Source organism: Thermobia domestica, chromosome 18 (assembly GCF_964235325.1).
Source record: "Thermobia domestica chromosome 18, izTheDome1.hap1.1, whole genome shotgun sequence".
In the NCBI taxonomy this organism is placed as follows: domain Eukaryota; kingdom Metazoa; phylum Arthropoda; class Insecta; order Zygentoma; family Lepismatidae; genus Thermobia; species Thermobia domestica.
Genome location: NC_137471.1, coordinates 14489257 through 14506620, shown reverse-complemented (window position 1 = coordinate 14506620; position 17364 = coordinate 14489257). Strand labels below are relative to the sequence as shown.

Sequence of the window (17364 nt, the reverse complement as noted above, 5' to 3'; positions counted from 1 at the left end):
CCTCGAATGTAAGACGCATCCCCAATTTTTGAAGGAAAAATTGAAAAAAACATTCTCGAATGTAAGATGCACCCTTGACGAAAACGAAAAAACCTACACTGCATGGATTTTAAAGAATGAAAAAAATATATATATTAATAAACATGGGAAAACAATGTTATGGGAAAATAAAGAATCATTGACCTTACTGCTGGAATTTACGGTATATTCATGTAAATCTGCCGGTACTTTTTTCTACTGTAATTACGGTACAACATTTGCTTGCGTCAGTTTTATAGCAATCCATTATCGGTATCATATTATACCAGTATTTATATATACTAGTATATTATATCAGTGTGTGGACACACACGCACATACAGACAAACAAATTATTATTCAGCAACTATTTAAGCTTGTTTCTTTTTTTTTCTGTTTTGCACTCACACTCGCAAAAATAACACTGACACGTTATTGCTCATCATCTGTTTCCTCATTGACATCACTATCTTTCCCAATTTTTCCACTTTTGATGGCCAAATACACACAAAATACACATACTTTACAGAATCGTGACTAACGGGATTAGCGATTTTTGGCAAAACTTAATCTAATCTGGCCTAAATTTGCATAACTCAAATCTCAGACGCACCTTGATTTTGGAGGCAAAAAGAAAAAATAACAAAAATGTGCGTCTTAGAATTGCGTAAATACGGTAGTTTACTTTGCATTATTGAAAAAGAGCATACACATGTAAGTTCATATAACAAATAAATATAACAAAATTTAAATTATCACAATCTTTTATCATGAACTTATCAGGAAATGGGTTAATGTTATAAACTTAATACAATTAAGTATTAGAAAACATAAATTTAGGATCTCTCTTACTCTTTTTCCTTCTAATAAACCATTACTTGCACTTGTGAATATGTTATAGTAAGTTCATATAATTGTAAACATATGTACGTTTAAAACATGTATTGTCACGTTTCGATGTTAAAGCACTATCTTCATCAAACACAAAAATACTTCTCTCTTTGTTTTTCTTCCATCAGAAGCAGTATTTTTTTTTTTTTTTGTCTGATGAAGATACTACCATAGTATCGAAACGTTTGTATGTACTATATTTTGCTAAGTGTCTCTGTAGCTTGCACACGATTATATCATTTTTGTTTATCTCCATGTAACATATAAAAATTCACGTTATCGAAGAATTCTTTTCAAAAACGTGGATATAATATGGTTTCTACAGAATTTGCACGGAATAACCAATAAAGTGAAACCTAAGATTCCCTGGTTCCAGAGCTTATGAAGCGATACAGACAGACAGAAGGCTTTTGTTTAGCTGATGTGAAGTCAGTGCATCAACCCAATTATGGATTTCTAAACCGAAATGCCATTTAGACACAATAAAGAGTATGTAGTGTACTGCAATTTATGTCGAAGACAAAAAGATTGACATATACCTATACATTGCTATTGTTATATAGATATATATTTATACGGATTCTGGAATGTTCTTTATGTGTAGCTCGATTCAAAGTTAAATTTAGGTTCCGCCTTACATACTCTCCTAGTCCGAAGAGACATTAATTTTAACCAAAGAAATTAACGCAATGGAACAGATAGGGGTAAATGGGCTCTACCAATTTTCCCGAAACAAATTATTCCAAGCGCAGAACCGAAAGAGATTTTCTGATTAAAAACGCTTTTGGACACAGTACTGAAACCAATTTTCATGATTTTCAACCATCTGTTTTGCTTCTGAAACTGTAAATTGACATTGAATTTAAAGTGAAATTATAGAGAAATGATCAACAGATTCGGTAACAAAATCGCCACAGATGGTTCCCTCGCGTTATTATTTTATAATTACTCCCAGCTTGTAACGATTTTCAGCTAACGAGTTTGCAAATGATGATAACTAGGGCCCGGAAGCTGAGGAAAAATCCTCTTTTTTACTAGTGCCAGAAGACGAAGCTTAACATAATATATGTTCATTTTGGGTCATTGTAGGCCAGAAAATGGTGGATGTTATTTGTCCTTTTTTGCCTTTTTCGGCATTTTTTTTTTTTTTTTTTTGTTTATTGGTCTTTTTTAAGCTTTTAATAGGTCTTAACGTCTTTTTTTCGTTCATCTTTCGATAATAAATTTACTGGCCATTAACTCGAATCACCACCACCTCTTAAACGTCTTTTCTTTAGTAAAGAAAATTCAAAAGATAAGACATTCTTCAACGACTGGACAGATAAGACCAGATCTGCAACAATCAAATGTCAGATAAGGAAGCGTAACAATGTCCTCCAGCAAGGGGGGTGAAGGTGGGGAAAATTTCTTATTTTAGTTTATACTTTGGAAGGACAGACCGTTAACCTACCAGAAGCTTGTATTTCTTGAGAATTATATTCATTAAATAAATATTTTAATTGGGTCTTGTTTTTACGTCTTTTTTTCAGTTTTAGGTCTTTTTTTTTTGGATGTTTTTAGGTCTTTTATGGGTCCTTTTCAGGTAATTTTTAGGTCTTCAACTTTCGAGCCCTAATGATAACTCAAAATGTATCTCAGTTCTCTTTCTGGAAACATGTAGAATTATGCTTTCCAGTTCTGCGAACAAACCCGATATGTGTAAGTGTATTTCGGTTGGATTTCGGAAATAGAACCCAAAATATTTTCGGATCCGTTACCATTAACTCTAATTCTAACCAATTAATAACGATAATTTTTAAAAAAACAAATATTTTCGAAGAGAAAAAATAAACAAATAAAATAAAATACAAACAGTTAAAAGTCCACCAACTTTTGTTAAGAAAATTACGTTTTGTTTTATGAAAAAAAAATCGATTGAATTCTCTTCGACTCACTCGTCTCTATTGATCTCAGCGAACGAAATGCCTATAAATTCAGTTCGCGTATTGTTTTCACTTATAACTAAAGAACACTTGTACTTACAATCACCAAGTTTTGCACAGTAATAGTAGCCGTTCATGGCTAGCTCTTAGAGTAAAGAATTATCGGTAATCTCTTTGACAAATCAAACAGAAAAAACTGCTTCTAGACTTAACATTACGATGACGATTTTTATTGTTGTGCATGCGATTGTTTGTGTGTTTTAGAATGTATAAGGGTATAAATTTGCAGTGTATCTGTGTCACAATTTCTTTTGTGGATCCATAAAATGCAACATACTTGCCGTTTGGTAGAGATTTCGAAATAAAAATACCTAGGTAAATATACTAGTATATATATATATGAGATGTGTTTGACTTATATTCGGGAGACAATTAAGCTGCTAGTTTAGGGGTTAGTCAACTAAATGGATACAAGAAATAAAGTACAGTTAATCAGTATAATGTCTTTCTTGTCGTAAACTCGCTCAGATTCAATTATAGATTTGATCCGAGACAAATCCGGCCTAATAAAAAAAATAATTCTAACGAACGGCCAACTTTAACCGTACAATATTAAGAATGACCATATATTGAATTTACTGATTAAAACAGACTTCTGAATTCTAAGTTACATCTACTTCCTATACTGTGTTTTACTAACGAGTACAGACAACATAGACTAATAATGCTAATATATAATTTAGTACCTTAGGTAAATATCAACACTTTAACGTCTGTATTTACAAGAAATTATGATATTATCTTCGTTTGCACTTGTTAACTTGATATATTTATGTCCTGGATGGATTTCTAAAAATGCCGACGTACAATAATTTATGTAACATATGCTACTGTTACAGGAAGTTCCGGGTTCGATTCCCAGCGGGGAGCATTTAACGTACTACAGTGATTCGGAACCCACTTTAAACTGAAGTTCTTCTCTTATACGCTTCGCTGTTGTAAAATGACGTAGATACGAATCAATTAACGCATTTACATAAAACTTGATAGTTTCTTTAAGAAGTATTTTATTGGAACAGCTGCACAATTATTAAATTACATAGTCATTACGAAACGAGTAGAAGTAAGGCTTTTATAATCGATGAATACTTTATCATTACACATTTTATTTTTATTTACGTTCCTTGTATTTTGCAAGCGAATACAATTTACTATAGGAATGTTCATAGTTTTCATATTATAAGTTATCAGTGAGAAAACAGAAGAAAAAAAATGTCTGTCTTGCACTTTGCTAGGATGGAAACATATTTATAAAGAAATGTTAACCTCGAATTCCGCTTAAGAACCCGTTTTTATTAATTTATTCGTGTACGTTTCGATGACTCCTTGCCATCATCATCGATACGTCATTGTCAAGGAATTTTCACATTGGGTTCGCGGACTCATATAATGGTATTTTTTTTTCAGTTTTTAGAAAAAAAACACTATTATACTTCGTTAACAGCAAAATGGATGCTTAAATGTAGTTCAAGGTTAGAATACCAAAAAATTACCATTATGTAAGTTCGAGAACCCAATGTGAAAATTTCTTGACAGAGACGTATCGATGATGATGGCAAGGAGTCATCGAAACGTACACGAATAAATTAATAAAACGAGTACTTAAGTGGAATTCGTCGTATTTCATTATTATTTCTAGCTGCTAAACGGTGGATAAAATTATCCTATCATTAAATATTATTATATTACACTTTATATCCCATTAAGTGAACTCCGATGTGGATTATCCTTTAGCACGATAATTTTGCTTGAAAACTATTTAAAATTTGCCAAACATGTTAGTTAAGTCATTTAACCAGCGTTAGAGCAGTTTGTCTTTTCTGTTAATAGCTCAAAAGTGAGATCTACTTTTTCTTTTTTTCACAAAATACCTTGAGAATGGATTTGACGCTGATTTAAGTCGAAAGATTAACGCTGCAAAATTAGAATATTTCAGTAGCTATTAAAACTATTATGCAGGCGCATGAAAGAATGAAATATTCTTGTTTCTTGTTTGTTTGTTTTGACTATGTTTTATCCATTTTAGGAGAATTTGCTTTTGGGATATAGAATCTACATAGTCTCTTCTACATTTAGGCTCAATTTCAGCCATCTTCCTCTTTTGGGTTTTGAGATAAATCGAGGAATTATTTGTTTTTCATTGATTTTCCCTTGATTTTTTGTTTGTTGTTTGTTTGTTTTGACTATGTTCCATCCATTTTTGGAGAATTTGCTTTTGTAATATAGAATCTACATAGTCTCTTCTACATTTGAACTGAATTTCAGCCATCTCCTTATGTTTTTTGAGATAAATCGAGGAATTATTTGTTTTTCATTGATTTTTTCCTTGATTTTTTGTTTGTTTTGACTATGTTTCATCCATTTTAGGAGAATTTGCTTTTGGAATATAGAATCTACATAGTCTCTTCTACATTTGAACTTAATTTCAGCCATCTTCCTCATTTGGGTTTTGAGATAAATTGAGGAATTATTTGTTTTTCATTGATTTTTCCCTTGATTTTTTGTTTGCTGTTTGTTTGTTTTGACTATGTTTCATCCATTTTAGGAGAATTTGCTTTTGGAATATAGAACCTACATAGTCTCTTCTACATTTGAACTGAATTTCAGCCATCTTCCCCAAAGTCTATTAACATCATTGTAATCGGATAGGCCCTTCTACTTGTTATGGTTCATATATCATTTTATAAAAAATATCTTGCTAGACTTTTCTATTTAAATATATTCAAACAATGTAGCCACGGGATTCAAATATGATCAGACAAATAACTGAATATAAATTTATTTTATTTGTGTTTCTATTTTTTAAAATATATTTTCTTCAATTCAATGAAACTACAGGTTTGTCCAACGTACAGCAAATACAGTCTATTGTATATGTTTCAACTATCACTGTCACTACTTCGGTTCATTCATAATTCACATAAAGTACTTGAAAAAAAACTATAAACGTCACGAAAAAATAAAAATGTATGAAACATCGCGAAAAAACCTACAACATTTCAGGAAAAAACTCGTCCAATTGTACTCTTTATTCCTACAAATGATCATTGAGGCAATTAGTTCAATTTTGTTACAGCGTATTTTCCCATTTTTGAAAAAGAAAAAAAAAAAACTAAAAAGGAAAGACAATATTATAATTTTACAGTGTTATCTTCTTAGCACCATTGACCACGTAAATTAAACATTTCGTGCTAACTTCGTATAACATAGTTATTAAAAATTAATACGTACTTACATTCATTTTTAAAATTGGCATACATATGATAAAATACTTTGATATTTTTACAAGTATACATTCACGTTTCGTATATCTGTATTACTTACAAACTAAATTATGTTACAAAATAACATTACATTATACATTTTAATAACAAAGCACACACAAAATGTATTAAAAATAAGGTAAAATTCGCTGAAAACAAGAACTATTTAAAATTTTTACATAATTGGTCCGAAAGAACAGTTGGAAATTACACCGACGACAATAAATGGCAAAGGTTGATGATAGTGACATTAATTAAAACTTTTTTATTTGTAACTAGATAAATAATAATTCAATCGTTTTTTTATACACACAGAATAATGTCTAGGTAGAATAAAACACGTAAAATACGAAAAATGCAATAAAGATTCTAAGTATTTTATGTCCTAGAATTACGTATACAGGGTGTTACAAGATTTCTTGCATCAAAATAAGAAAAAAAAAGTTCATATTGCCCTGTAGTCGAAAGTGCATAGTTTTGTAATTATAAGTTGCCGAAAACATGAAAAAATGAACTTTAAATGTCCATAGTTCCACTACCATAGGACCGATCGTAGTCGGGTCAAGACGTCACTGAGAAACTAGTATGTGAACTATCCAAATATTCATCTTTCAGAATCTCTGGTACTTGCACAAACATTTTCAGAGATGCTGTTTTGTAGTACTTGATTACTCTCCACCTCCTCTCTAAAAAATGTGTGTGTAAGGACAGGCATTCTTAAACATGGATATTTGGATAGTTTACATACCAGTCCCTCAGTGATGCCTTGACCCGACTACGATAGATGCCATAGTAGTAGAGCTATGAACTGTTAAAGCTCACTTACTTTACATTTTCGGCACGCTATAACTCCGAAACTCTCCACTTTTGAGCAAAGGTCCATATGAACTTTCTTTCTTGTTTACGTGTGAAGCATCTGTTCCCAATCTATTGTGGCATATTTATGTAATACCCTGTATACATATTTTAGGACATATATAGAATTTTATTGCAGTTTTCATATTTTACATACATTATTCTACCTAGACATTATTATATACATCAAACACGACTGACTTTTTTTTTTCTAGTTACCAACATCTTTTGATGATGTTTTAATCAATGTTATTATTCCACGTACAATTATCGTTGTAAAATCTAGAACAAATCCAAAGGACAACAAATTTCCCAAACACAATAGTTACCTACTTTACCAGCTGACTTGTTCATAAAACCTGAGAAACTATTAGAAAATTCGAAAATAACAAAGGATCAGAAAAAGATCTATTTCAAAAACAAAACAAAACAAACATAACAAACACTTTAAAACATCAACTCACAAAAAAAGTTAAAACAATACGGTATCTTCGTACAATATATAGTATAAACATCTACATACATTTCTAGTGTGTTTACTTCTCTCATGTGTGTTTTTAATTAAAAAGTCTAGTCACATACAGTCATCAGAAATACATTACCTTATCATGTACTCTCTCCATTTGAAAAAGTGAACATCTATAAATTATTTAATTCGTTATTCATGAAGTTCTCAGTTATCTTACTTTATCTGTTTGCGAAATTATATCTTCTAGGATATCAAACTCTAAGCTTCGCTCGCAAATCACAAACGAAAAAAACAGTGGGGTAAAAGAACACTTATAAAGTGTTACAGTCTCAAATATAAACTGTTTTCAAGAAGTTGCTCATTATTAATAACAGTAATATATATATATAAATTGATCAAAACGTTGTACAATTTAGAGATGTCCGGTCAACAAAATACAAGTTCATAAAAATTCTGACTATTTTAGATTTTACTGTCAAACACAGTACGTTGTAAATTATTTTAATATTTCATTTAAGTGATATTTATGTAATCTTTTTGAATAAGAAAAAAAAATGTGAAAGTACACTGTACAATTGAATGAAAAGTATTATTATTTAGAAAATATTAGTAGCAACCTATCAACAATTTTTCTCTGTCTAGCTTAAAACTGCTACGATAATAGAAAATACATCAACAACACTGGAATATACACTACAGCCTATGCTGTAAGTAGAACAATTACATTATAGAATGTAGTAATTATATATATAATTACGTCAGTATAGTATTGCTAATAGACTATTAAGACTAACAGTGTGAAAAATACTCTTTTTAACTCTTTGGTTATTTAAAGTGAATAATAATACGTCCATGTAGTTCCTATGCACATAATGTATTATGTACAATTTATATCTTATATATATTACATGCAATATTACAAATGAACAGAAAGATTTCTCTTAAATATTTACACTATTTAGGTAATTGTTCAAGTTGTTTGGTCTTCTGTTTTTGCTGCAATTGGAAGGAATAGAAGTGGCAGCATTCCTAGAAGGCATCCTATCGTCACCCCTAGCGCTCGTCCCTGCAATCAAAGTAAAGGTCATTGAAATATACAACTTCCATACAAAATTAATAATTTGGTATACAACGGGATGAACAGAAAGATGTGACGATTCTTAAATGACAATATTGTGACCTGGGTCGTCCTTTAATAACTGTAGTTATCCCTTTCGAAATGAACGTGGCACATAAATACACAACCTATCATTTCGTTGAGGACGGGCGTGGTTGCTTTTAGGGTATCCATTTTTTTTTTTTTTTTTGTCTGTGTGTTTCTGAAATAGACTAATAACTGTTCCTGGCCGTGGCATATAAACACAACATCTCGATGCAGAGAATGTGTTTCATACGAGTCATTTGATATGTAATTGTCATATGAGTCCCTCAATACACAGTCACAGGCTTTGATTGCTTTTAGGGCGTCCACTTTTGTCTGTGTGTTTCTGAAATAGACTAATAACTGTTCCCGGCCGTGGCATTTAAACACAACATCTCGATGCAGAGAACGAGTGTGTTTTATACGAGTCATTTGATATTTAATTGTCAAATGAGTCATTCAATACAGAGTCATAAGCTTTAATTACTTTTAGGGCGTCCACTTTTGTAGTCCACTGAAATAGACTAATAACTGTTCTCGGCCGTCGCATACAAACACATCTCGATGCAGAGGACCAGTGTGTTTTATACAAGTCATTTGATATTTAATTGTTAAATGAGTCATTTAATACACAGTTATAAGCTTTGATTACTTTTAGGGCATCCAATTTTATCTGTGTGTTTCTGAAAAAAGATTTATAACTATTCCTAGCCTTTAGAGATGGGCGTAGCATATAAAAAATAGCCGATCGTTCTGTTTAGGTAGGGTATGGTATATAAACACATCTGAATGCAGAAGACGGGTGTGTTTTATATGCTTAACTTGATATTTAATTGTCAAATGACTCTGTCAATACCCAATCATAGGCTTCGATTGCTTTTACGGCGTCCATTTTTTGTCTGTGTGTTTCTGAGAAAAACTAATAACTGTCCCTGGAGTTTAGAGAAGGGTGTGGCATATAAACACACTGTCGATTGTTCTGTTGAGAACGGGTATAGTATATACACACAATATCAGAATGCAGAGGACGGGTGTGTTTTGTATGCTTAATTTGATATTTAATTGTCAAATGAGTCTGTCAATACCCAATCATAGGTTTCAATTGCTTTTAGGACGTCCATTTTTTGTCTGTGTGTTTCTGAGAAAGACTAATAACTGTCCCTGGAGTTTAGAGAAGGGCGTGGCATATAAACACACTGTCGATTGTTCTGTTGTGGATGGGTATGGTATATACACACAAAATCTGAATGCAGAGGACGGGTGTGTTTTATGAGACCATGTGTTCGTCGCTAGGTTGGACGTAGTTCAACCAGTCGCTAACAGATGGCGTCGGAGCGACTCAGAGCCATAAGGGCTGTTATGCTAGTGTTTAGTTAGTTGGTTATATGGATGTTTCCTTTTACATAATTCCAAAACTTTTGAAGGGTTTTACTAATAAACAGCATTTTACTAGTAAACAATACGTTTTACAAAAGCTGATAGTATGAAAAAACGAAAAAGAAATTCACAACCGATTTTTTTAATAATTAATTTTAGTATTTGATAGTAAGGCCCAGTTCATGTACCAGGCAGACTTTGTAGTAAAGTTTAGAAAGAAGGTTCTTTGAGGATAATTGTACACATTCTTGAGGATGATATTGAAATAGCATAACATACTTCACTGCAGTTTAATGTGTCTTACTATACATATGATGCATATATTATACAGGGATGCAAATAACCACTCGCCCGGGACGAGTGCTTCATCGGTGCGGGCGAGTATTTAATATCATACCGAAGGTAAGTAAATGATTTCTATTGTGGGATGTGAGTTAGTAGGTATTTTCTTGGGCTAGTAAATTTTTTTGCTTATATGAATCCCTGTATTAATAAGACGTGGACCTATACTCTACGTATAAGCTTTAATAAAGTACGAACACTGAAGGTAAAACCCACATGGTTCACACTGAAATTCTGATATTGTTTCCGCGTCTTTCTCTGAATTTCCATGACTAAGTAAGTAAAATTTTCCCCCGCGACAAAGCGAACATTATCATCTATGATTAGGTTACGAAAAAAGTCATTTTTTTCATCGGCCTTCATCATTCCCATAGCCATAAAAGCTGTAACTAACTAACTATGGCCTATGGAACTCGTTAATCAACTGGATTCAGGTTTTACTTTGTATTCCTATTTCTGTGAGATCCATCTTAATATTTTCCTCTCATCTGCGCCTAGGTCTTCCTAATGGTCGTTCTTCCAATTAGATTTCCAGTCAAAACTTTGAAAGCGTTCCTACTTTTTTTCATTCTGGCTACATGACCTGCTCAATGTTTGGTAAATGGTATAGTTTATGAAGTTCCTCATTACGAAGTTTCCGCCATTCCCCATTCCTGCTCCTCTTGGGCCCGAATATATCCCTTAGGATCTTGTTCTCAAATACTCTCAGCCTACGTTCTTCCCTCAGAGTAAGCGATATGTTTCGCAACAATACAGCAGAACAGGCATGATTATCGTTTTATATATTTTAAGCTTCAAACTCTTCGAGAGAATCCGCGATGACAAAAAATTTTGAACTGAATAATAGCACGAATTTTATGCATTTAGTTGACATTTAATTTCTTTGTGAACATGGTTTTGGTCTGTTAACACTAATCCTAGATATTTAAACGTGTCCACTTTGTCGAAAGTATTACTTGATATTTTACTGCATCTATAATTTGCTGTGTTACGATCCCGACGAACTTCCATGTATGTAGTTTTCTGTGCATTTACTTCTAAACTCATGTCTATAGAATAAGCTCATTTTTTACTGTAAATACTTATTATAAGTCAAACTTCTTGTATTTGGAATACAATAAAGCATTAATACCAACAATTAATTATATCTTAACATCTCGTTATTGTGAATAAATACATTTAAACATAAACAAGTAAACACAACACACGCGCGTATATATATACAGTATATTAGGGTGTCCCTTAAATAAGATAATTTCGTATTGCGATACGCACACCCGCTAAATGTGTTCTATATGACCGTAAACATTCATTACTACTGAAGTAGTAGCTCCCTACGAGAAAGTTAACCCGTGCTAACTTGACGCCAAAGTCATGAATTAACGTTTCCACATTATAATATAGTCTAATCATGAATCATGATAGCGGAAAAACTAAAAGAGACAGAGAAACGAAACTTTGCAGGAAGCAACTAGAGAAAGGAAGACCTGTCCGTGTATTGACAAACATCACCGGATGAACAGTGTTGCCAACCCAAGAGAAAGTTATGTTTTTGTAAATCGAATTACCTAAATTGGATAGTATCATTGGAAGCAACAATGAAAATAAAGACAAAAGAGATGGTAAACATAGATTAGTGTTGCAGACTTTTTGAGAAATAACGTGAAATATGTGTTAAATGGAAATACCTTTGGCACACACAGGGAGTGAGGTACTAACGTCTTGTAGACCTTAAATTAAAGATTGACAAGAACTGGTTACGCCGACTCCAAATCTAGAAAGGTCCGTTGAACAGTATTGAACAGAAGAGAAAAGTTGAGTTTAGGAAAGGTACAACAACACGGAAAAGGTCACTAGTGCAGTATAGTTTAAAATCTATAATGCAAGGCGGAAGAGCATGACAAGCAGTACTGTGGTTATGTGAGATCGATAAGTCACGTACTGACTGAGATATTCGTTATCTTGTTAAAGCTGATAAGTATCGTTTGTAAAAGATGGCAACACTACGCGCGCCAACGGTATTTGCATTTAACACACATTTCACGTTATTTCTCGGAAAGTTTGCAACACTGATCTACGTTTACCATCTCTTTTGTCTTTATTTTCATTGTTGCTTCCAATGATGATATCCAGTTTCGGTCATTCAATTTGCAAAAACAAAACTTTCTCTTGAGATGGCAACACTCATCTGGTAACGAGTGATATTCGTCAATACACAGACAGGTGTCTTCCTTTCTCTAGTTGCTTCGTGCAAAGTTTCGTTTCTCTGTCTCTTTTAGTTTCTCCTTTATCACGGTTGGAAATTTTAAATTATATTATAATGTGGAAACGTCATTTCATGACTTTGTCATCAAGTCGGCACGGGTTAACGTTGTCGTAGGAAGCTGGGAGCTGGGTTTTTTTTTTTTTTTTTTTTTTTTTTTTTTTTTTTTACTAATGCGTGTTTACAGTGACATAGAGTACATTTAGCGAGTGTGCGTATCGTAACAAGAAATTACCTTATTTAAGGAATACCCTATCTCTTTAATTATCTACAATCAACAATTTTGATTTATTTTCTTCTTTTGTAGCATCTAAATTTTTTTATTTATTTTGTTCTTCATTCGAGGCTTGGACTTTTAATACCTACTAGTGCTCCTCAGGCTTCATTGTTTCTAAAAATAATCTCTTTACACTCTTTTTATCTTCTTTTTGAAGTTACATTGGTTTTTTAAGGTGTTCTTCATATCTTCAGTGAGCAGCTGTAATGCTTACTAATATCGCTTGAGTAATAGGAACAATCTGAATTAAAAAACTAACTAATTAACTAACTCTATGGCCTATAGAACCCGAAGGTTCAATGCCACGTTCACAAAAGCTCTCCACTGACTTCTATCCTTAGCCAACTGGGTCCAGTTTCTACTTTGTATTCCTATTTCTGCGAGATTCATCTTAATAGTGTTCTCGCATCTGCACCTAGGTCTTCCTAATGGTCGTTTTCCGATTGGTCTTCCAGTCAAGACTTTGAAAGCGTTTCTACTTTCTTCCATTCTAGCTACATGACCTGACCACCTGAGTCTTCTAGATTTGATGACCCCTAAAAATGTTCGGTAAATCGTATAAATTATGTAGTTCCTCGTTATGAAGTTTCCGCCATTCCCCATTCCCGTTCCTCTTGGGTCCGAATATTCGTCTTAGGAACTTGTTCTCAAATACTTTCAGTCCATGTCCTCTCAGAGTAAGCGACCATGTTTCACAGCCATATAGAACAACAGGCATGATTATCGTTTTATATTTTTTTAAGATTCAAATTTCTCGACAGAATTCGCGAGGACAAGAGATTTTGACTAAATAATAACACGATTTCCCTGCCTTTAGTCAACAATTAATTTCTTCGTGAATATGGTTTTCGTCTCTTAATAGATATTAGATCCTAGATATTTGAAAGTTTCCACTTTATCAAAAACATTATCTGATATTTTAACGTATCCATAATTTGCTGTATTACGATCCCCACGAATTTCCATGTGTTTAGTTTTCTCTGCATTTACTTCGAAACCCATATCCCTGCAAGTGTTTAATAAGACCTCTGAATTTCTTTCTGTTGTTCTCCTATCATCTCCTATTAAATTTACATCATCAGCGTATGCCATAACCTGGTGAATACCATTCAACTCTAGGCCCCGGTTGCTATCTTTGATTTTAGGAACAATCTAAATAAGATTCCCGAAATCTGATTGCATTTTCCGTTACTTTTCTGTGAATTACAGCAATTTCCTTGATTCCCTGCAAATTTTGAAACTTTCCCCTGACTCATTTTAACTTTCCTAACTTTCCATGTTTTTCCCTGACTTTCCAGGTCAGTGTGAACCTGGCCAAGGATAATGCAGAAAGAAAGCACACACTGGTTTGCAGCTACAGGAGAGATTTAGCGATAAGAAAATTCAGAATTATTAAATATTCTAATATCGTAGTACTAAGCTTTCAAACTTAGGTGTTACGACACCCTGGAGTGTCGCATAGTAGCATAAAGGATGTCGCGAGATATTTCGTTATAAATTCAGAATATAAAACGAATGATGAACTTGTAGTAAAACAACACTAAATTTCCTTCTTTCCGTTCGGTATTAACAACGTGATCAAGATGATTTCTACAATTTTGAGCGAGTAATATTGAATGATGGCGCTAGACGTCTCTGTTCTTATTTCCTTAGGGGGGCACGGTGTCTCAGTGGTCGAGCGTTCATCAACGGTGTTTGGGGTCCCTGGTTCGATTCCAGCTGGCGCCGTGTAGACTTTGTGGTGGACAAACACCGTGTGCGTGGGTTTTCTCGGGGTTCTCCCACTTTCTTCATTCCACCATTTCATTCATCACTCATCATCACCGTCTCCTTTAGCCTAACCGGCATAACCGTGGGACGTAAGACTTAAAGATTTCATTTTTCTTATTTCCTTATATTGTCACAATCAATCGGTTTAAGTCTTAAGGTTGGTTTAAAGGGACAAGTTTTGCCAATAGATGTCATTACAGTCTTCGTATCTCTCTTATGTGTTTTTTACCTTCCACGAAAATTCACGATTTCTCTTACAAATTTCAAACTACAGACTTCAAATTTTTAGAGAAGGAACTTCATAACCTATCGAAGGCAAAAATCCGTGCCGATTTTTTATTTAGAATTTTCTTCATTCTATCTAGTTTTCTTTTTAAATGTTGTTTATATTAAACAAATTATAATTTTTTGGTTTGAATTTATTGTATGATGATAGCCAGAGAATAAGACTTGATTTTAGTAATACTTCTTGTCAGTAATTCTTTAACAATCTTATACACTCATTTGTAATAACATTTCTATATAGTTTTCTCTCTAAACTTTGTTTATATGAAATAAATTGCAGTTGTTTTATTTTAAATTTGTTCCATATATTGCTTATACATAGTGATGAGCAGTGGGTAGGAAAATAAAAATAATAAAGTGCTGCATTCATTCAGGTTCGTGTTATTCAGCTGATTATTTACATTGTCTTCAGCGATTCAGGTGATTATTTACATTGTTTTCAGCGATTCAGCTGATTATTTACATTGTTTTCAGCGACTCACCGTACATGTAGTTATCCAGAGGGAGGAGGAAGGAGGCCCAAACACCGATTTTTTTCTTAAGAAAAGTTGGCAACCCTGCCTCTATCACCTGTATAAATTTGACCAAAAAGGTTATGGACACCCCGTATAAACAAATGATAGTTCTCATCATTTTTTTTCTTTCAATGCGTGAAGATGTGAATACCGACAAGTATGACGTAAGAAATTGTGCCCGTAGAACTGTGGGCTATAAAAGAAATACTTATTTAGGCCTACTAACATTTGGAAATAGTACATTGTTTACTTTCCAGATTTCCAATATTCTTTATTATATTTATGATTCATGAAGCATATTAAACAGCTACGCTTTGGAAAGAAATCTGCATCTGAAATTAGTTCACAATTACTTCTTTCTGTGTACTCTTACCAGGCATTTAAATCTTATCTACCGAGCAAAAATCACATATGTTATTCACCCAGGCCCCTATTTAGGAGGGTCTAGGGAGGCAGACCCCTCTGAATTTTTACTGCCCCCCAAAAAATTTTCACGGTAGGCTTGGAAATGAACTACAATATGGTGATGAAATATAATATGGTTGGATCGCCCCCTGCCCCTACATTTTTGAACTGCCGGCCTGTATTCATCGGCTTTTTTTTTTTTTTTTTTTTTTTTTTTTTTAAGAGAAATACTAAATATATATTGTCCTTCTATCTTCAGAAACTGTCAGCTTAAGGGAGATACTCAATTACTAGAATACTAAGAACTAAATTCCCAATGTGACCATCTCGCTCTTGACATCTCATAAGAAGAATAGACAGGTTTCTTCTATGCGATAGCCACCGTGTTACATAACTGCAATTATGCAGAAGAAACAAGAAAATAAAATAATGGCTGAAAAATAAAACTTTCCCCTTTGCTGAACAATCCAAACTCGGCTTTACGAAACAGAAAAATCCAAACTTTTCTGATGAACGCCTTCTATGATAAGAAAATTGGAAAATAAAGACAATAAATATTCTTACCAAATTAGCGGCCCATCTAGATGATCTCATCTCTAGTTGAATGGGTGATAGATCAGGTGATCTCATTCCTATTCGCTGTGCAACTCTCTCCACATACCATGCGGAGCCTATCCCTGCCACATCAGATATGGTATTGCCCAGCGCTGCAGCTGCCATGGTCGAGATGCCCAACGAAGTACATATCGTTATGTCTATGTAATCACCCTGCAGAAACAAAATAATATAACTATATTAGATTTAAGTACTATCACACAAGAACAGAATAAATCTAGTATTCACGAAGCGTACAGATTAAGAATACGGGAACAACCCATATCTACCTAGGTATATATAAAAATGAAAGTCACTATGTTTGTAACTTCGTATTTCTTCGTATTTCTTGAACCATACTACCGATCTAGATCAAATTTTCAACATAGAAGAGGTTCGGGCCTAGGATGGTTCTTATCATTTCACTTCGACGGTACAACTTAGGGAAGGGGGAATATATTTAAAAATGATCTAAAATGACCGATATTAGTGTCGAATCCATAGTTTTCGGGGTCGCTGATATGAACAGTAACACTTCCGATGGCGTTTACATCCAAATTCAATTCTTTATGCCCAAAATGAAACTATTGTCCCCATGCGAAGAACAGGTATTATGCCAGTGATTACTGTAAATTTAGTGTTTTTGAGGAAGAAAAATCTTCCATGTCTTCAGAGGTTGTATTTTATAGGACGATTTAGGATCTTATCATTTTGATCCTTCACACGCAGATTAAAAATAGAGGCATAAAAATATAATGCGTATAGAGGCTGACCACATATTGTGTTATGTGTAAATAAAACTACTCCTAATAACTTTACAACTATTTTATTATCGACTTTCCATTTTCATTACGTATTGTCGCACAAGACGATTTGTACGCCATATTAATAAGGTGATTTTTTTCTTTAGGTGTTTA

The 17364-nt window shown here is 33.3% G+C and overlaps 1 protein-coding gene across 1 annotated transcript in view; it reads right to left on the bottom strand.

Moving 5' to 3' along the window:
- Positions 1 to 5658: 5658 nt before the first annotated feature.
- Positions 5659 to 17364, bottom strand: part of LOC145675957 (uncharacterized) — a 468482-nt gene continuing 456776 nt past the window's right edge. Inside the window, exons 5-6 of the mRNA XM_081746774.1 lie at positions 16418 to 16621; positions 5659 to 8544 (exon numbers count right to left, since the gene is read on the bottom strand). Coding sequence (XP_081602900.1) covers positions 8449 to 8544; positions 16418 to 16621 — 300 coding nt within the window. The 3' untranslated portion in view covers positions 5659 to 8448. The remainder of the gene's footprint in view (positions 8545 to 16417; positions 16622 to 17364) is intronic.